Below are 20,983 nucleotides of genomic sequence, written 5' to 3'. Positions count from 1 at the left end.
CTCCTCGTTGAGTTGGAAGCCTTTGGGACATTCACACTGGAAGCTACCAAAGGTGTTGATGCAGTTTCCTCCTTGACACAAGCCTGGCAACTCCTGGCACTCATTGATGTCTGAATGTGAATGAGAACACAGAGATAGGGGTTAGGTTGAACTAACCTTCCAGTGTTGCAGTGATGGGGATAGGGGTTAGCACACAATGAAACACAACACAGGATATTTATGGGGGTTAGGTTGAACTAACCTTCTAGTATGACAGTGATGTGGTTAGAGGTCAGGGTTAGGTTGAACTAACCTTCCAGTATAACAGTGATGGGGTTAGAGGTCAGGGTTTAGGTTGAACTAACCTTCTAGTATGACAGTGATGATGTTAGAGGTCAGGGTTTAGGTTGAACTAACCTTCTAGTATGACAGTGATGAGGTTAGAGGTCAGGGTTAGGTTGAACTAACCTTCCAGTATGACAGTGATGGGGTTAGAGGTCAGGGTTAGGTTGAACTAACCTTCCAGTATGACAGTGATGGGGTTAGAGGTCAGGGTTAGGTTGAACTAACCTTCCAGTATGACAGTGATGAGGTTAGAGGTCAGGGTTTAGGTTGAACTAACCTTCCAGTATAACAGTGATGAGGTTAGAGGTCAGAGGTTAGGTTGAACTAACCTTCCAGTATAACAGTGATGAGGTTAGAGGTCAGAGGTTAGGTTGAACTAACCTTTCAGTATAACAGTGAGGGGGTTAGAGGTTAGGGTTTAGGTTGAACTAACCTTCCAGTATAACAGTGATGAGGTTAGAGGTTAGGTTGAATTAACCTTCCAGTATGACAGTGATGGGGTTAGAGGTCAGGGTTAGGTTGAACTAACCTTCCAGTATGACAGTGATGGGGTTAGAGGTCAGGGTTAGGTTGAACTAACCTTCCAGTATGACACTGAGGAGGTTAGAGGTCAGGGTTTAGGTTGAACTAACCTTCCAGTATAACAGTGATGAGGTTAGAGGTCAGAGGTTAGGTTGAACTAACCTTTCAGTATAACAGTGAGGGGGTTAGAGGTCAGGGTTTAGGTTGAACTAACCTTCCAGTATAACAGTGATGAGGTTAGAGGTCAGAGATTAGGTTGAACTAACCTTCCAGTATGACAGTGATGGGGTTAGAGGTCAGGGTTAGGTTGAACTAACCTTCCAGTATGACAGTGATGGGGTTAGAGGTCAGGGTTAGGTTGAACTAACCTTCCAGTATGACAGTGATGGGGTTAGAGGTCAGAGGTTAGGTTGAACTAACCTTCCAGTATGACAGTGATGGGGTTAGAGGTCAGAGGTAAGGTTGAACTAACCTTCCAGTATGACAGTGATGATGTTAGAGGTCAGAGGTTAGGTTGAACTAACGTTCCAGAATGACAGTGATGATGTTACTGGTCAGAGGTTAGGTTGAACTAACCTTCCAGTATAACAGTGATGGGTTAGAGGTCAGAGGTTAGGTTGAACTAACCTTCCAGTATGACAGTGATGAGCTTAGAGGTTAGGTTGAACTAACCTTCCAGTATAACAGTGATGAGGTTAGAGGTCAGAGGTTAGGTTGAACTAACCTTCCAGTATGACTGTGATGAGGTCAGAGGTTAGGTTGAACTAACCTTCCAGTTTGACAGTGATGAGGTCAGAGGTTAGGTTGAACTAACCTTCCAGTATGACTGTGATGGGGTTAGAGGTCAGGGTTTAGGTTGAACTAACCTTCCAGTATGACAGTGATGGGGTTAGAGGTTAGGTTGAACTAACCTTCCAGTATGACAGTGATGGGGTTAGAGGTCAGGGTTTAGGTTGAACTAACCTTCCAGTATGACAGTGATGAGGTCAGAGGTTAGGTTGAACTAACCTTTCAGTATGACAGTGATGGGGTTAGAGGTCAGGGTTTAGGTTGAACTAACCTTCCAGTATAACAGTGATGGGGTTAGAGGTCAGGGTTTAGGTTGAACTAACCTTCCAGTATAACAGTGATGAGGTTAGAGGTCAGAGGTTAGGTTGAACTAACCTTCCAGTATAACAGTGATGGGGTTAGAGGTCAGAGGTTAGGTTGAACTAACCTTCCAGTATGACAGTGATGGGGTTAGAGGTCAGGATTAGGTTGAACTAACCTTCCAGTATGACAGTGATGAGGTTAGAGGTCAGGGTTTAGGTTGAACTAACCTTCCAGTATAACAGTGATGAGGTTAGAGGTCAGAGGTTAGGTTGAACTAACCTTTCAGTATAACAGTGAGGGGGTTAGAGGTTAGGGTTTAGGTTGAACTAACCTTCCAGTATACCAGTGATGAGGTTAGAGGTTAGGTTGAACTAACCTTCCAGTATGACAGTGATGGGGTTAGAGGTCAGGGTTAGGTTGAACTAACCTTCCAGTATGACAGTGATGAGGTTAGAGGTCAGGGTTTAGGTTGAACTAACCTTCCAGTATAACAGTGATGAGGTTAGAGGTCAGAGGTTAGGTTGAACTAACCTTTCAGTATAACAATGAGGGGGTTAGAGGTCAGGGTTTAGGTTGAACTAACCTTCCAGTATAACAGTGATGAGGTTAGAGGTCAGAGGTTAGGTTGAACTAACCTTCCAGTATGACAGTGATGGGGTTAGAGGTCAGAGGTAAGGTTGAACTAACCTTCCAGTATGACAGTGATGAGGTTAGAAGTCAGGGTTTAGGTTGAACTAACCTTCCAGTATAACAGTGATGAGGTCAGAGGTTAGGTTGAACTAACCTTCCAGTATGACAGTGATGGGGTTAGAGGTCAGGGTTAGGTTGAACTAACCTTCCAGTATGACAGTGATGGGGTTAGAGGTCAGAGGTTAGGTTGAACTAACCTTCCAGTATAACAGTGATGGGGTTAGAGGTCAGAGGTTAGGTTGAACTAACCTTCCAGTATAACAGTGATGGGGTTAGAGGTCAGAGGTTAGGTTGAACTAACCTTCCAGTATGACAGTGATGGGGTTAGAGGTCAGGGTTAGGTTGAACTAACCTTCCAGTATGACAGTGATGGGGTTAGAGGTCAGGGTTTAGGTTGAACTAACCTTCTAGTATGACAGTGATGAGGTTAGAGGTCAGGGTTAGGTTGAACTAACCTTCCAGTATGACAGTGATGGGGTTAGAGGTCAGGTTTAGGTTGAACTAACCTTCCAGTATGACAGTGATGGGGTTAGAGGTCAGGGTTAGGTTGAACTAACCTTCCAGTATGACAGTGATGAGGTTAGAGGTCAGGGTTTAGGTTGAACTAACCTTCCAGTATAACAGTGATGAGGTTAGAGGTCAGAGGTTAGGTTGAACTAACCTTCCAGTATAACAGTGATGAGGTTAGAGATCAGAGGTTAGGTTGAACTAACCTTTCAGTATAACAGTGAGGGGGTTAGAGGTTAGGGTTTAGGTTGAACTAACCTTCCAGTATAACAGTGATGAGGTTAGAGGTTAGGTTGAACTAACCTTCCAGTATGACAGTGATGGGGTTAGAGGTCAGGGTTAGGTTGAACTAACCTTCCAGTATGACAGTGATGGGGTTAGAGGTCAGGGTTAGGTTGAACTAACCTTCCAGTATGACAGTGATGAGGTTAGAGGTCAGGGTTTAGGTTGAACTAACCTTCCAGTATAACAGTGATGAGGTTAGAGGTCAGAGGTTAGGTTGAACTAACCTTTCAGTATAACAGTGAGGGGGTTAGAGGTCAGGGTTTAGGTTGAACTAACCTTCCAGTATAACAGTGATGAGGTTAGAGGTCAGAGGTTAGGTTGAACTAACCTTCCAGTATGACAGTGATGGGGTTAGAGGTCAGGGTTAGGTTGAACTAACCTTCCAGTATGACAGTGATGGGGTTAGAGGTCAGGGTTAGGTTGAACTAACCTTCCAGTATGACAGTGATGGGGTTAGAGGTCAGAGGTTAGGTTGAACTAACCTTCCAGTATGACTGTGATGGGGTTAGAGGTCAGAGGTAAGGTTGAACTAACCTTCCAGTATGACAGTGATGATGTTAGAGGTCAGAGGTTAGGTTGAACTAACCTTCCAGTATGACAGTGATGATGTTAGTGGTCAGAGGTTAGGTTGAACTAACCTTCCAGTATAACAGTGATGGGTTATAGGTCAGAGGTTAGGTTGAACTAACCTTCCAGTATGACAGTGATGAGCTTAGAGGTTAGGTTGAACTAACCTTCCAGTATAACAGTGATGAGGTTAGAGGTCAGAGGTTAGGTTGAACTAACCTTCCAGTATGACTGTGATGAGGTCAGAGGTTAGGTTGAACTAACCTTCCAGTTTGACAGTGATGAGGTCAGAGGTTAGGTTGAACTAACCTTCCAGTATGACTGTGATGGGGTTAGAGGTCAGGGTTTAGGTTGAACTAACCTTCCAGTATGACAGTGATGGGGTTAGAGGTTAGGTTGAACTAACCTTCCAGTATGACAGTGATGGTGTTAGAGGTCAGGGTTTAGGTTGAACTAACCTTCCAGTATGACAGTGATGAGGTCAGAGGTTAGGTTGAACTAACCTTTCAGTATGACAGTGATGGGGTTAGAGGTCAGGGTTTAGGTTGAACTAACCTTCCAGTATAACAGTGATGGGGTTAGAGGTCAGGGTTTAGGTTGAACTAACCTTCCAGTATAACAGTGATGAGGTTAGAGGTCAGAGGTTAGGTTGAACTAACCTTCCAGTATGACAGTGATGGGGTTAGAGGTCAGGGTTAGGTTGAACTAACCTTCCAGTATAACAGTGATGGGGTTAGAGGTCAGAGGTTAGGTTGAACTAACCTTCCAGTATGACAGTGATGGGGTTAGAGGTCAGGGTTAGGTTGAACTAACCTTCCAGTATGACAGTGATGAGGTTAGAGGTCAGGGTTTAGGTTGAACTAACCTTCCAGTATAACAGTGATGAGGTTAGAGGTCAGAGGTTAGGTTGAACTAACCTTTCAGTATAACAGTGAGGGGGTTAGAGGTTAGGGTTTAGGTTGAACTAACCTTCCAGTAAAACAGTGATGAGGTTAGAGGTTAGGTTGAACTAACCTTCCAGTATGACAGTGATGGGGTTAGAGGTCAGGGTTAGGTTGAACTAACCTTCCAGTATGACAGTGATGGGGTTAGAGGTCAGGGTTAGGTTGAACTAACCTTCCAGTATGACAGTGATGAGGTTAGAGGTCAGGGTTTAGGTTGAACTAACCTTCCAGTATAACAGTGATGAGGTTAGAGGTCAGAGGTTAGGTTGAACTAACCTTTCAGTATAACAGTGAGGGGGTTAGAGGTCAGGGTTTAGGTTGAACTAACCTTCCAGTATAACAGTGATGAGGTTAGAGGTCAGAGGTTAGGTTGAACTAACCTTCCAGTATTGCAGTGATGGGGTTAGAGGTCAGGGTTAGGTTGAACTAACCTTCCAGTATGACAGTGATGGGGTTAGAGGTCAGGGTTAGGTTGAACTAACCTTCCAGTATGACAGTGATGGGGTTAGAGGTCAGAGGTTAGGTTGAACTAACCTTCCAGTATGACTGTGATGGGGTTAGAGGTCAGAGGTAAGGTTGAACTAACCTTCCAGTATGACAGTGATGATGTTAGAGGTCAGAGGTTAGGTTGAACTAACCTTCCAGTATGACAGTGAAGATGTTAGTGGTCAGAGGTTAGGTTGAACTAACCTTCCAGTATAACAGTGATGGGTTAGAGGTCAGAGGTTAGGTTGAACTAACCTTCCAGTATGACAGTGATGAGCTTAGAGGTTAGGTTGAACTAACCTTCCAGTATAACAGTGATGAGGTTAGAGGTCAGAGGTTAGGTTGAACTAACCTTCCAGTATGACTGTGATGAGGTCAGAGGTTAGGTTGAACTAACCTTCCAGTTTGACAGTGATGAGGTCAGAGGTTAGGTTGAACTAACCTTCCAGTATGACTGTGATGGGGTTAGAGGTCAGGGTTTAGGTTGAACTAACCTTCCAGTATGACAGTGATGGGGTTAGAGGTTAGGTTGAACTAACCTTCCAGTATGACAGTGATGGTGTTAGAGGTCAGGGTTTAGGTTGAACTAACCTTCCAGTATGACAGTGATGAGGTCAGAGGTTAGGTTGAACTAACCTTTCAGTATGACAGTGATGGGGTTAGAGGTCAGGGTTTAGGTTGAACTAACCTTCCAGTATAACAGTGATGGGGTTAGAGGTCAGGGTTTAGGTTGAACTAACCTTCCAGTATAACAGTGATGAGGTTAGAGGTCAGAGGTTAGGTTGAACTAACCTTCCAGTATGACAGTGATGGGGTTAGAGGTCAGGGTTAGGTTGAACTAACCTTCCAGTATAACAGTGATGGGGTTAGAGGTCAGAGGTTAGGTTGAACTAACCTTCCAGTATGACAGTGATGGGGTTAGAGGTCAGGGTTAGGTTGAACTAACCTTCCAGTATGACAGTGATGAGGTTAGAGGTCAGGGTTTAGGTTGAACTAACCTTCCAGTATAACAGTGATGAGGTTAGAGGTCAGAGGTTAGGTTGAACTAACCTTTCAGTATAACAGTGAGGGGGTTAGAGGTTAGGGTTTAGGTTGAACTAACCTTCCAGTAAAACAGTGATGAGGTTAGAGGTTAGGTTGAACTAACCTTCCAGTATGACAGTGATGGGGTTAGAGGTCAGGGTTAGGTTGAACTAACCTTCCAGTATAACAGTGATGAGGTTAGAGGTCAGAGGTTAGGTTGAACTAACCTTTCAGTATAACAGTGAGGGGGTTAGAGGTCAGGGTTTAGGTTGAACTAACCTTCCAGTATAACAGTGATGAGGTTAGAGGTCAGAGGTTAGGTTGAACTAACCTTCCAGTATGACAGTGATGGGGTTAGAGGTCAGGGTTAGGTTGAACTAACCTTCCAGTATGACAGTGATGGGGTTAGAGGTCAGAGGTTAGGTTGAACTAACCTTCCAGTATGACAGTGATGGGGTTAGAGGTCAGGGTTAGGTTGAACTAACCTTCCAGTATGACAGTGATGAGGTTAGAGGTCAGGGTTTAGGTTGAACTAACCTTCCAGTATAACAGTGATGAGGTTAGAGGTCAGAGGTTAGGTTGAACTAACCTTCCAGTATAACAGTGATGAGGTTAGAGGTCAGAGGTTAGGTTGAACTAACCTTTCAGTATAACAGTGAGGGGGTTAGAGGTTAGGGTTTAGGTTGAACTAACCTTCCAGTATAACAGTGATGAGGTTAGAGGTTAGGTTGAATTAACCTTCCAGTATGACAGTGATGGGGTTAGAGGTCAGGGTTAGGTTGAACTAACCTTCCAGTATGACAGTGATGGGGTTAGAGGTCAGGGTTAGGTTGAACTAACCTTCCAGTATGACACTGAGGAGGTTAGAGGTCAGGGTTTAGGTTGAACTAACCTTCCAGTATAACAGTGATGAGGTTAGAGGTCAGAGGTTAGGTTGAACTAACCTTTCAGTATAACAGTGAGGGGGTTAGAGGTCAGGGTTTAGGTTGAACTAACCTTCCAGTATAACAGTGATGAGGTTAGAGGTCAGAGATTAGGTTGAACTAACCTTCCAGTATGACAGTGATGGGGTTAGAGGTCAGGGTTAGGTTGAACTAACCTTCCAGTATGACAGTGATGGGGTTAGAGGTCAGGGTTAGGTTGAACTAACCTTCCAGTATGACAGTGATGGGGTTAGAGGTCAGAGGTTAGGTTGAACTAACCTTCCAGTATGACAGTGATGGGGTTAGAGGTCAGAGGTAAGGTTGAACTAACCTTCCAGTATGACAGTGATGATGTTAGAGGTCAGAGGTTAGGTTGAACTAACGTTCCAGAATGACAGTGATGATGTTACTGGTCAGAGGTTAGGTTGAACTAACCTTCCAGTATAACAGTGATGGGTTAGAGGTCAGAGGTTAGGTTGAACTAACCTTCCAGTATGACAGTGATGAGCTTAGAGGTTAGGTTGAACTAACCTTCCAGTATAACAGTGATGAGGTTAGAGGTCAGAGGTTAGGTTGAACTAACCTTCCAGTATGACTGTGATGAGGTCAGAGGTTAGGTTGAACTAACCTTCCAGTTTGACAGTGATGAGGTCAGAGGTTAGGTTGAACTAACCTTCCAGTATGACTGTGATGGGGTTAGAGGTCAGGGTTTAGGTTGAACTAACCTTCCAGTATGACAGTGATGGGGTTAGAGGTTAGGTTGAACTAACCTTCCAGTATGACAGTGATGGGGTTAGAGGTCAGGGTTTAGGTTGAACTAACCTTCCAGTATGACAGTGATGAGGTCAGAGGTTAGGTTGAACTAACCTTTCAGTATGACAGTGATGGGGTTAGAGGTCAGGGTTTAGGTTGAACTAACCTTCCAGTATAACAGTGATGGGGTTAGAGGTCAGGGTTTAGGTTGAACTAACCTTCCAGTATAACAGTGATGAGGTTAGAGGTCAGAGGTTAGGTTGAACTAACCTTCCAGTATAACAGTGATGGGGTTAGAGGTCAGAGGTTAGGTTGAACTAACCTTCCAGTATGACAGTGATGGGGTTAGAGGTCAGGATTAGGTTGAACTAACCTTCCAGTATGACAGTGATGAGGTTAGAGGTCAGGGTTTAGGTTGAACTAACCTTCCAGTATAACAGTGATGAGGTTAGAGGTCAGAGGTTAGGTTGAACTAACCTTTCAGTATAACAGTGAGGGGGTTAGAGGTTAGGGTTTAGGTTGAACTAACCTTCCAGTATACCAGTGATGAGGTTAGAGGTTAGGTTGAACTAACCTTCCAGTATGACAGTGATGGGGTTAGAGGTCAGGGTTAGGTTGAACTAACCTTCCAGTATGACAGTGATGAGGTTAGAGGTCAGGGTTTAGGTTGAACTAACCTTCCAGTATAACAGTGATGAGGTTAGAGGTCAGAGGTTAGGTTGAACTAACCTTTCAGTATAACAATGAGGGGGTTAGAGGTCAGGGTTTAGGTTGAACTAACCTTCCAGTATAACAGTGATGAGGTTAGAGGTCAGAGGTTAGGTTGAACTAACCTTCCAGTATGACAGTGATGGGGTTAGAGGTCAGAGGTAAGGTTGAACTAACCTTCCAGTATGACAGTGATGAGGTTAGAAGTCAGGGTTTAGGTTGAACTAACCTTCCAGTATAACAGTGATGAGGTCAGAGGTTAGGTTGAACTAACCTTCCAGTATGACAGTGATGGGGTTAGAGGTCAGGGTTAGGTTGAACTAACCTTCCAGTATGACAGTGATGGGGTTAGAGGTCAGAGGTTAGGTTGAACTAACCTTCCAGTATAACAGTGATGGGGTTAGAGGTCAGAGGTTAGGTTGAACTAACCTTCCAGTATAACAGTGATGGGGTTAGAGGTCAGAGGTTAGGTTGAACTAACCTTCCAGTATGACAGTGATGGGGTTAGAGGTCAGGGTTAGGTTGAACTAACCTTCCAGTATGACAGTGATGGGGTTAGAGGTCAGGGTTTAGGTTGAACTAACCTTCTAGTATGACAGTGATGAGGTTAGAGGTCAGGGTTAGGTTGAACTAACCTTCCAGTATGACAGTGATGGGGTTAGAGGTCAGGTTTAGGTTGAACTAACCTTCCAGTATGACAGTGATGGGGTTAGAGGTCAGGGTTAGGTTGAACTAACCTTCCAGTATGACAGTGATGAGGTTAGAGGTCAGGGTTTAGGTTGAACTAACCTTCCAGTATAACAGTGATGAGGTTAGAGGTCAGAGGTTAGGTTGAACTAACCTTCCAGTATAACAGTGATGAGGTTAGAGATCAGAGGTTAGGTTGAACTAACCTTTCAGTATAACAGTGAGGGGGTTAGAGGTTAGGGTTTAGGTTGAACTAACCTTCCAGTATAACAGTGATGAGGTTAGAGGTTAGGTTGAACTAACCTTCCAGTATGACAGTGATGGGGTTAGAGGTCAGGGTTAGGTTGAACTAACCTTCCAGTATGACAGTGATGGGGTTAGAGGTCAGGGTTAGGTTGAACTAACCTTCCAGTATGACAGTGATGAGGTTAGAGGTCAGGGTTTAGGTTGAACTAACCTTCCAGTATAACAGTGATGAGGTTAGAGGTCAGAGGTTAGGTTGAACTAACCTTTCAGTATAACAGTGAGGGGGTTAGAGGTCAGGGTTTAGGTTGAACTAACCTTCCAGTATAACAGTGATGAGGTTAGAGGTCAGAGGTTAGGTTGAACTAACCTTCCAGTATGACAGTGATGGGGTTAGAGGTCAGGGTTAGGTTGAACTAACCTTCCAGTATGACAGTGATGGGGTTAGAGGTCAGGGTTAGGTTGAACTAACCTTCCAGTATGACAGTGATGGGGTTAGAGGTCAGAGGTTAGGTTGAACTAACCTTCCAGTATGACTGTGATGGGGTTAGAGGTCAGAGGTAAGGTTGAACTAACCTTCCAGTATGACAGTGATGATGTTAGAGGTCAGAGGTTAGGTTGAACTAACCTTCCAGTATGACAGTGATGATGTTAGTGGTCAGAGGTTAGGTTGAACTAACCTTCCAGTATAACAGTGATGGGTTATAGGTCAGAGGTTAGGTTGAACTAACCTTCCAGTATGACAGTGATGAGCTTAGAGGTTAGGTTGAACTAACCTTCCAGTATAACAGTGATGAGGTTAGAGGTCAGAGGTTAGGTTGAACTAACCTTCCAGTATGACTGTGATGAGGTCAGAGGTTAGGTTGAACTAACCTTCCAGTTTGACAGTGATGAGGTCAGAGGTTAGGTTGAACTAACCTTCCAGTATGACTGTGATGGGGTTAGAGGTCAGGGTTTAGGTTGAACTAACCTTCCAGTATGACAGTGATGGGGTTAGAGGTTAGGTTGAACTAACCTTCCAGTATGACAGTGATGGTGTTAGAGGTCAGGGTTTAGGTTGAACTAACCTTCCAGTATGACAGTGATGAGGTCAGAGGTTAGGTTGAACTAACCTTTCAGTATGACAGTGATGGGGTTAGAGGTCAGGGTTTAGGTTGAACTAACCTTCCAGTATAACAGTGATGGGGTTAGAGGTCAGGGTTTAGGTTGAACTAACCTTCCAGTATAACAGTGATGAGGTTAGAGGTCAGAGGTTAGGTTGAACTAACCTTCCAGTATGACAGTGATGGGGTTAGAGGTCAGGGTTAGGTTGAACTAACCTTCCAGTATAACAGTGATGGGGTTAGAGGTCAGAGGTTAGGTTGAACTAACCTTCCAGTATGACAGTGATGGGGTTAGAGGTCAGGGTTAGGTTGAACTAACCTTCCAGTATGACAGTGATGAGGTTAGAGGTCAGGGTTTAGGTTGAACTAACCTTCCAGTATAACAGTGATGAGGTTAGAGGTCAGAGGTTAGGTTGAACTAACCTTTCAGTATAACAGTGAGGGGGTTAGAGGTTAGGGTTTAGGTTGAACTAACCTTCCAGTAAAACAGTGATGAGGTTAGAGGTTAGGTTGAACTAACCTTCCAGTATGACAGTGATGGGGTTAGAGGTCAGGGTTAGGTTGAACTAACCTTCCAGTATGACAGTGATGGGGTTAGAGGTCAGGGTTAGGTTGAACTAACCTTCCAGTATGACAGTGATGAGGTTAGAGGTCAGGGTTTAGGTTGAACTAACCTTCCAGTATAACAGTGATGAGGTTAGAGGTCAGAGGTTAGGTTGAACTAACCTTTCAGTATAACAGTGAGGGGGTTAGAGGTCAGGGTTTAGGTTGAACTAACCTTCCAGTATAACAGTGATGAGGTTAGAGGTCAGAGGTTAGGTTGAACTAACCTTCCAGTATTGCAGTGATGGGGTTAGAGGTCAGGGTTAGGTTGAACTAACCTTCCAGTATGACAGTGATGGGGTTAGAGGTCAGGGTTAGGTTGAACTAACCTTCCAGTATGACAGTGATGGGGTTAGAGGTCAGAGGTTAGGTTGAACTAACCTTCCAGTATGACTGTGATGGGGTTAGAGGTCAGAGGTAAGGTTGAACTAACCTTCCAGTATGACTGTGATGGGGTTAGAGGTCAGAGGTAAGGTTGAACTAACCTTCCAGTATGACAGTGATGATGTTAGAGGTCAGAGGTTAGGTTGAACTAACCTTCCAGTATGACAGTGAAGATGTTAGTGGTCAGAGGTTAGGTTGAACTAACCTTCCAGTATAACAGTGATGGGTTAGAGGTCAGAGGTTAGGTTGAACTAACCTTCCAGTATGACAGTGATGAGCTTAGAGGTTAGGTTGAACTAACCTTCCAGTATAACAGTGATGAGGTTAGAGGTCAGAGGTTAGGTTGAACTAACCTTCCAGTATGACTGTGATGAGGTCAGAGGTTAGGTTGAACTAACCTTCCAGTTTGACAGTGATGAGGTCAGAGGTTAGGTTGAACTAACCTTCCAGTATGACTGTGATGGGGTTAGAGGTCAGGGTTTAGGTTGAACTAACCTTCCAGTATGACAGTGATGGGGTTAGAGGTTAGGTTGAACTAACCTTCCAGTATGACAGTGATGGTGTTAGAGGTCAGGGTTTAGGTTGAACTAACCTTCCAGTATGACAGTGATGAGGTCAGAGGTTAGGTTGAACTAACCTTTCAGTATGACAGTGATGGGGTTAGAGGTCAGGGTTTAGGTTGAACTAACCTTCCAGTATAACAGTGATGGGGTTAGAGGTCAGGGTTTAGGTTGAACTAACCTTCCAGTATAACAGTGATGAGGTTAGAGGTCAGAGGTTAGGTTGAACTAACCTTCCAGTATGACAGTGATGGGGTTAGAGGTCAGGGTTAGGTTGAACTAACCTTCCAGTATAACAGTGATGGGGTTAGAGGTCAGAGGTTAGGTTGAACTAACCTTCCAGTATGACAGTGATGGGGTTAGAGGTCAGGGTTAGGTTGAACTAACCTTCCAGTATGACAGTGATGAGGTTAGAGGTCAGGGTTTAGGTTGAACTAACCTTCCAGTATAACAGTGATGAGGTTAGAGGTCAGAGGTTAGGTTGAACTAACCTTTCAGTATAACAGTGAGGGGGTTAGAGGTTAGGGTTTAGGTTGAACTAACCTTCCAGTAAAACAGTGATGAGGTTAGAGGTTAGGTTGAACTAACCTTCCAGTATGACAGTGATGGGGTTAGAGGTCAGGGTTAGGTTGAACTAACCTTCCAGTATAACAGTGATGAGGTTAGAGGTCAGAGGTTAGGTTGAACTAACCTTTCAGTATAACAGTGAGGGGGTTAGAGGTCAGGGTTTAGGTTGAACTAACCTTCCAGTATAACAGTGATGAGGTTAGAGGTCAGAGGTTAGGTTGAACTAACCTTCCAGTATGACAGTGATGGGGTTAGAGGTCAGGGTTAGGTTGAACTAACCTTCCAGTATGACAGTGATGGGGTTAGAGGTCAGAGGTTAGGTTGAACTAACCTTCCAGTATGACAGTGATGGGGTTAGAGGTCAGAGGTTAGGTTGAACTAACCTTCCAGTATGACAGTGATGGGGTTAGAGGTCAGAGGTAAGGTTGAACTAACCTTCCAGTATGACAGTGATGATGTTAGAGGTCAGAGGTTAGGTTGAACTAACCTTCCAGTATGACAGTGATGATGTTAGTGGTCAGAGGTTAGGTTGAACTAACCTTCCAGTATAACAGTGATGGGTTAGAGGGCAGAGGTTAGGTTGAACTAACCTTTCAGTATGACAGTGATGGGGTTAGAGGTCAGAGGTTAGATTGAACTAACCTTCCAGTATGACAGTGATGAGGTTAGAGGTCAGAGGTTAGGTTGAACTAACCTTCCAGTATGACAGTGATGAGCTTAGAGGTTAGGTTGAACTAACCTTCCAGTATAACAGTGATGAGGTTAGAGGTCAGAGGTTAGGTTGAACTAACCTTCCAGTATGACTGTGATGAGGTCAGAGGTTAGGTTGAACTAACCTTCCAGTTTGACAGTGATGAGGTCAGAGGTTAGGTTGAACTAACCTTCCAGTATGACTGTGATGGGGTTAGAGGTCAGGGTTTAGGTTGAACTAACCTTCCAGTATAACAGTGATGAGGTTAGAGGTCAGAGGTTAGGTTGAACTAACCTTCCAGTATGACAGTGATGGGGTTAGAGGTCAGGGTTTAGGTTGAACTAACCTTCCAGTATGACAGTGATGAGGTCAGAGGTTAGGTTGAACTAACCTTTCAGTATGACAGTGATGGGGTTAGAGGTCAGGGTTTAGGTTGAACTAACCTTCCAGTATAACAGTGATGGGGTTAGAGGTCAGGGTTTAGGTTGAACTAACCTTCCAGTATGACAGTGATGAGGTCAGAGGTTAGGTTGAACTAACCTTCCAGTATGACAGTGATGAGGTCAGAGGTTAGGTTGAACTAACCTTCTAGTATGACAGTGATGGGGTTAGAGGTCAGGGTTTAGGTTGAACTAACCTTTCAGTATAACAGTGATGGGGTTAGAGGTCAGGGTTTAGGTTGAACTAACCTTCCAGTATAACAGTGATGGGGTTAGAGGTCAGAGGTTAGGTTGAACTAACCTTCCAGTATAACAGTGATGGGGTTAGAGGTCAGAGGTTAGGTTGAACTAACCTTCCAGTATAACAGTGATGGGGTTAGAGGTCAGAGGTTAGGTTGAACTAACCTTCCAGTATAACAGTGATGGGGTTAGAGGTTAGGTTGAACTAACCTTCCAGTATAACAGTGATGGGGTTAGAGGTCAGAGGTTAGGTTGAACTAACCTTCCAGTATAACAGTGATGGGGTTAGAGGTCAGGGTTTAGGTTGAACTAACCTTCCAGTATAACAGTGATGGGGTTAGAGGCCAGAGGTTAGGTTGAACTAACCTTCCAGTATAACAGTGATGGGGTTAGAGGTCAGAGGTTAGGTTGAACTAACCTTCCAGTATAACAGTGATGGGGTTAGAGGTCAGAGGTTAGGTTGAACTAACCTTCCAGTATAACAGTGATGGGGTTAGGTCTGAATCCCTCTCCTCCTGGACACAACGTCTTGTACTCCGCTGGAAGACAAGAGATTTATTCACTACATCACAACATTCAGGGATCTTTCCATGTAATTCTGATGTGAGTATTGTGTTAGATGGGGTGATAGGTCAGACTGACTCACAGGAGTTGAGAGGGGGGCAGGATTCGCAGGGTGTTCCCCAGGCCTGCCCTAGAGAACAGCAGCAGGAGGCTTTGGACACCGCCACACCGATCTCATTGGAACAGACCAAACTCTCAGACGCATCCCCCCGCATCCGCACGTCCAGATAGCAGTCACCAGAACGAGTGTCTGGGAAGGGACACACATACTCAGTCATCTCCCATCAGAAGGACACATACTGAATGTGTGTGTGTGAGTGAGTCCAGAGCGATGTCTCACCTACACAGCCCACGCGTGTGGGGTTGAGTTCGAAGTCTTGAGGACAGTTACAGATGTAGCTACCTGGGGTGTTGACACACAGTCCACTGATACAGGTGGTCGGGTCAGCACACTCATTAATGTCTGATAGGAGAGGGAGAGGGAGAGAGAGAGAGAGAGAGAGAGAGACAGTAGTATTAGCATGCAATAACATTAAGACAGTCACAAATGTCTCAGTGTGTACGCTAGTGATATGATGTGTGTGTGTGTGCGCATGTGCGTGTGTGCGTGCGTGGGCGCGTGCGTGTGCGTGCATGTGTGCGTGTGTGTGTGTGTGTGTGGTATTAGGGAGTGGGTGTCAGTCCTCATCATTAATATGACTCCTTATACTCCATGACAACATGCTGAGGGAGGAGAGGAATCATCCCTTTCTCCGTCCCTCCATCCCAGTGGAGAGGGGGATGAGTCTGATTGGGTCTGATGAGTCTCATCTCTTCACAGTGTCCAGAGAACAGAGTGTCATGACAACACAGAGACTCAGGGACAGTCTTACTGACAGGCCATTTAGCCTTGTATTAACCTTTTGTTCTTTGTTTTAGTGTCTATGGAGAAACACATAGCATTGATACCAATGTAATGTGCTATTCTACTGGGCTTAATATACAGTCTATATCCTGATCTATACAGGTTCTCTGAGGAGAGTTACACTGGGGTGACGGTGTGTGTTCTCACACAGAGAAGACTGTGCTGTGTGTATGCCTATGTTAACAGGTGTGTGTTCTCACACAGAGAAGACTGTGCTGTGTGTATGCCTATGTTAACAGGTGTGTGTTCTCACACAGAGAAGACTGTGCTGTGTGTATGCCTATGTTAACAGGTGTGTGTTCTCACACAGAGAAGACTGTGCTGTGTGAATGCCTATGTTAACAGGTGTGTGTTCTCACACAGAGAAGACTGTGCTGTGTGAATGCCTATGTTAACAGGTGTGTGTTCTCACACAGAGAAGACTGTGCTGTGTGTATGCCTATGTTAACAGGTGTGTGTTCTCACACAGAGAAGACTGTGCTGTGTGAATGCCTATGTTAACAGGTGTGTGTTCTCACACAGAGAAGACTGTGCTGTGTGTATGCCTATGTTAACAGGTGTGTGTGTGTGTGGTTTACCAGTGCAGTTGCCTCCGCTCCTGTCCAGCTCGTAGCCGATGCTACACTGACACCTGAACAGCCCCGGAATGTTCTGACACCTTCCATTCACACAGATATCGGCAAAGGTACACTCGTCTATGTCTGTGGGAGGGAGGGAGGGAGGGAGGGAGGGAGGGAGGGAGGGAGGGAGGGAGGGAGGGAGGGAGGGAGGGAGGGAGGGAGAGAACGGTTAGAGAGGGAGTCCAGCTGTGAAGAATTAGTGGGTCCTGGGACGGAGTGTACCTTGACACACACACAAACACATGTACACACACACTATAAGAGACAAACACACACTAAGGGATACACACACACTAAGGGACACACACACTAAGGGACACACACACTAAGGGACACACACGCACTAAGGGACACACGCACTAAGGGACACACACACACACACACACACACACACACACACACACACACACACACACACACACACACACACACACTAAGGGACACACACACACACACACACACACTAAGGGACACACACACACACTAAGGGACACACACACACTAAGGGACACACACTAAGGGACACACACACACTAAGGGACACACGCACACTAAGAGACACACACGCACACTAAGGGACACACACACACTAAGGGACACACACACACACACACTAAGGGACACACACACACACACACACACACTAAGGGACACACACACACTAAGGGACACACACTAAGGGACACACACACACTAAGGGACACACGCACACTAAGAGACACACACGCACACTAAGGGACACACACACACTAAGGGACACACACACACACACACTAAGGGACACACACACACACACACACACACACTAAGGGACACACACACACTAAGGGACAAACACACACTAAGGGACAGACACACTAAGGGACACACATACTAAGGGACACACACACACTAAGGGACACACACACTAAGGGACACACACACACACACACTAAGGGACACACACACACTAAGGGACACACACACACACTAAGGGACACACACACTAAGGGACACACACACACTAAGGGACACACACACACACTAAGGGACACACACACACACTAAGGGACACACACACTAAGGGAAACACACACACACTAAGGGACACACATGCTGCAGTTTATTTTTGTAATTATTGGTTCAAGAAGTCTTAAGTTAAACATAAGGGACCTGTTTGAGCATGTATCTCATTCCAGCCCTGTGTTATTATCGGCAATAGAAACCTCTCCTTTCTCTTTAATGAAGCAGAACTGTAAACTATATATAAACTATAAACATATCGACTATTCCAAAACAGCCTTCTTTTTAACTGTTAGATAATATTGTGATTTAAATGTACACATGGCAGAAATAGACACAGTGTTGTTAGGGTTTCAGTAGCTGTCTTACCCTCGCAGGCCTTTCCGTCCGGGGTTGGGATGAAGCCCATGTCACATTCACAACGGTAGCCTCCAGGAACATTCAGGCAGTTACCGCTCTCACACAGGTTCACGTTATCCGCACACTCATCGCTGTCTGCACCAGAGCACATAAACACATCATTACAAATCACTTCACTGAGAATAATAAACAGGTACTGAGATCTACAGTCAAGTGAAATATTTCAAGGTGAGTCAGTGTGTGAAGCTGTGACCTGAGCAGTAGAAGCCGTCCCCAGAGAATCCGTCCTTGCAGTGGCAGCGGTATGATCCCATGGTGTTCAGACAGTCTGCGTTGTTGCTGCACATGTGGGTCCCGTTGGAACACTCATCCAGGTCTGCAACACACACGGTTGATTATTGGTGCTTGATAAACCATTCATAACGGGGATAGATAGTATTAGATGTAGCTGGGTTGATAAACATCTACAACTGATACAGATACTGAATATTGTTGTTTATAACAACAATGGTTTATAACTGGTGAAATGGTAGACGTTTCTAAAACATTTCAGATACAGTAGTTATACCAAAGTTGGTGGTTATTGGTTACTACAAGTCATAAGTGGTCATAGCTGGTCACAGCTGGTTATAGCTGGTCATAGGTTGTTCCTACCTGTGCATTTGATCCCGTCTCCAATCCATCCCGGAGCACAGCTACACTTGAAGCTGCCAGCCGTGTTGGTACATGAGGCATGTCTGTCACAGTTATGGGCCCCAATCTCACACTCATTAATATCTACAGAGAGAGAGATGAGAGTTAATATGGAACTCACTTGTGAAAAGTTGACAAGTTGTTTGTGTTTGGTCGACTGATGTGTCTTGTGTTATTGTGTGGTTGTTGTTAGGGTGATGTAAGGTTATTGTTAGGTCGATGTTTGGTTGACTGGTCGGTGTGTCCTGGTTTATCTGCTCAGAGACATACACTGAGCCCACATCGGCCTCTGATGAAATCAATGATGAAATGAGAGAAATATACTGCACTGCTGGTACAGAACCAGAACATTACCCTATCACTCAACTGCTCTCTCTCTATCTCACTCTTCCTCTCTCTCTTTCCCTCTCCTTCTCTCTCTCTTTTTCCTTCTGATTCAGTCTCTCTGGTCTGGTTTAGTCTCTCTGGTCTGGTTTAGTCTCTCTGGTCTGCATCAGTCTCTCTGATCTGGTTTAGTCTCTCTGGTCTGGTTCAGTCTCTCTGGTCTGGTTCAGTCTCTCTGGTCTGGTTTAGTCTCTCTGGTCTGCATCAGTCTCTCTGGTCTGGTTCAGTCTCTCTGGTCTGGTTCAGTCTCTCTGGTCTGGTTCAGTCTCTCTGGTCTGGTTCAGTCTCTCTGGTCTGGTTTAGTCTCTCTGGTCTGGATCAGTCTCTCTGGTCTGGTTCAGTCTCTCTGGTCTGGTTTAGTCTCTCTGGTCTGCATCAGTCTCTCTGGTCTGCATCAGTCTCTCTGATCTGGTTTAGTCTCTCTGGTCTGGTTCAGTCTCTCTGGTCTGGTTCAGTCTCTCTGGTCTGGTTCAGTCTCTCTGGTCTGGTTCAGTCTCTCTGGTCTGGTTCAGTCTCTCTGGTCTGCATCAGTCTCTCTGGTCTGGTTCAGTCTCTCTGGTCTGGTTCAGTCTCTCTGGTCTGGTTTAGTCTCTCTGGTCTGGATCAGTCTCTCTCTGGTCTGGTTCAGTCTTTCTCTGGTCTGGTTCAGTCTCTCTAGTCTGATTTAGTCTATCTGGTTTGGTCTGGTTTAGTCCCTCTGGTCTGGTTCAGTCTCTCTCTGGTCTGGTCTGGTTCAGTCTCTCTGGTCTGGTTCAGTCTCTCTCTCTGGTCTGGTCTGGTTCAGTCTCTCTCTCTCTCTGGTCTGGTCTGGTTCAGTCTCTCTCTCTGGTCTGGTCTGGTTCAGTCTCTCTCTCTCTCTGGTCTGGTCTGGTTCAGTCTCTCTCTCTGGTCTGGTCTGGTTCAGTCTCTCTCTCTGGTCTGGTCTGGTTCAGTCTCTCTCTCTCTCTGGTCTGGTCTGGTTCAGTCTCTCTCTCTGGTCTGGTCTGGTTCAGTCTCTCTCTCTCTCTGGTCTGGTCTGGTTCAGTCTCTCTCTCTCTCTGGTCTGGTCTGGTTCAGTCTCTCTCTCTGGTCTGGTCTGGTTCAGTCTCTCTCTCTGGTCTGGTCTGGTCTGGTTCAGTCTCTCTCTCTGGTCTGGTCTGGTTCAGTCTCTCTCTCTGGTCTGGTCTGGTCTGGTTCAGTCTCTCTCTCTGGTCTGGACTGGTTCAGTCTCTCTCTCTGGTCTGGTCAGGTTCAGTCTCTCTCTCTGGTCTGGTCTGGTTCAGTCTCTCTCTCTGGTCTGGTCTGGTTCAGTCTCTCTCTCTGGTCTGGTCTGGTTCAGTCTCTCTCTCTCTCTGGTCTGGTCTGGTTCAGTCTCTCTCTCTGGTCTGGTCTGGTTCAGTCTCTCTCTCTGGTCTGGTCTGGTTCAGTCTCTCTCTCTCTGGTCTGGTCTGGTTCAGTCTCTCTCTCTGGTCTGGTCTGGTTCAGTCTCTCTCTCTCTGGTCTGGTTCAGTGTCTCTCTCTGGTCTGGTCTGGTTCAGTCTCTCTCTCTCTCTGGTCTGGTCTGGTTCAGTCTCTCTCTCTGGTCTGGTCTGGTTCAGTCTCTCTCTCTCTCTGGTCTGGTCTGGTTCAGTCTCTCTCTCTCTCTGGTCTGGTCTGGTTCAGTCTCTCTCTCTGGTCTGGTCTGGTTCAGTCTCTCTCTCTGGTCTGGTCTGGTTCAGTCTCTCTCTCTGGTCTGGTCTGGTCTGGTTCAGTCTCTCTCTCTGGTCTGGTCTGGTTCAGTCTCTCTCTCTGGTCTGGTCTGGTTCAGTCTCTCTCTCTGGTCTGGACTGGTTCAGTCTCTCTCTCTGGTCTGGTCAGGTTCAGTCTCTCTCTCTGGTCTGGTCTGGTTCAGTCTCTCTCTCTGGTCTGGTCTGGTTCAGTCTCTCTCTCTGGTCTGGTCTGGTTCAGTCTCTCTCTCTCTCTGGTCTGGTCTGGTTCAGTCTCTCTCTCTGGTCTGGTCTGGTTCAGTCTCTCTCTCTGGTCTGGTCTGGTTCAGTCTCTCTCTCTCTGGTCTGGTCTGGTTCAGTCTCTCTCTCTGGTCTGGTCTGGTTCAGTCTCTCTCTCTCTGGTCTGGTTCAGTGTCTCTCTCTGGTCTG

The 20,983-nt window shown here is 45.6% G+C and overlaps 1 protein-coding gene across 3 annotated transcripts in view; it reads right to left on the bottom strand.

Annotated features, from left to right (window-relative positions):
• Positions 1-20,983, bottom strand: part of LOC106595265 (fibrillin-1) — a 169,136-nt gene that overhangs the window by 55,281 nt on the left and 92,872 nt on the right. For all 3 annotated transcript variants that reach the window (XM_082957870.1, XM_082957869.1, XM_082957868.1), the window contains exons 33-40: positions 18,447-18,569; positions 18,046-18,168; positions 17,802-17,927; positions 16,389-16,511; positions 15,247-15,369; positions 14,989-15,156; positions 14,813-14,881; positions 1-110 (exon numbers count right to left, since the gene is read on the bottom strand). The exon at positions 1-110 is cut by the window's left edge and continues 16 nt beyond it. In XM_082957870.1, coding sequence (XP_082813996.1) covers positions 1-110; positions 14,813-14,881; positions 14,989-15,156; positions 15,247-15,369; positions 16,389-16,511; positions 17,802-17,927; positions 18,046-18,168; positions 18,447-18,569 — 965 coding nt within the window. The remainder of the gene's footprint in view (positions 111-14,812; positions 14,882-14,988; positions 15,157-15,246; positions 15,370-16,388; positions 16,512-17,801; positions 17,928-18,045; positions 18,169-18,446; positions 18,570-20,983) is intronic.

This window comes from Salmo salar, chromosome 11, assembly GCF_965601325.2.
Source record: "Salmo salar chromosome 11, fSalSal1, whole genome shotgun sequence".
NCBI lineage: Eukaryota > Metazoa > Chordata > Actinopteri > Salmoniformes > Salmonidae > Salmo > Salmo salar.
The sequence above is the reverse complement of the archived record's forward strand: the minus strand, read 5'-3'. Positions and strand labels throughout refer to the sequence as shown.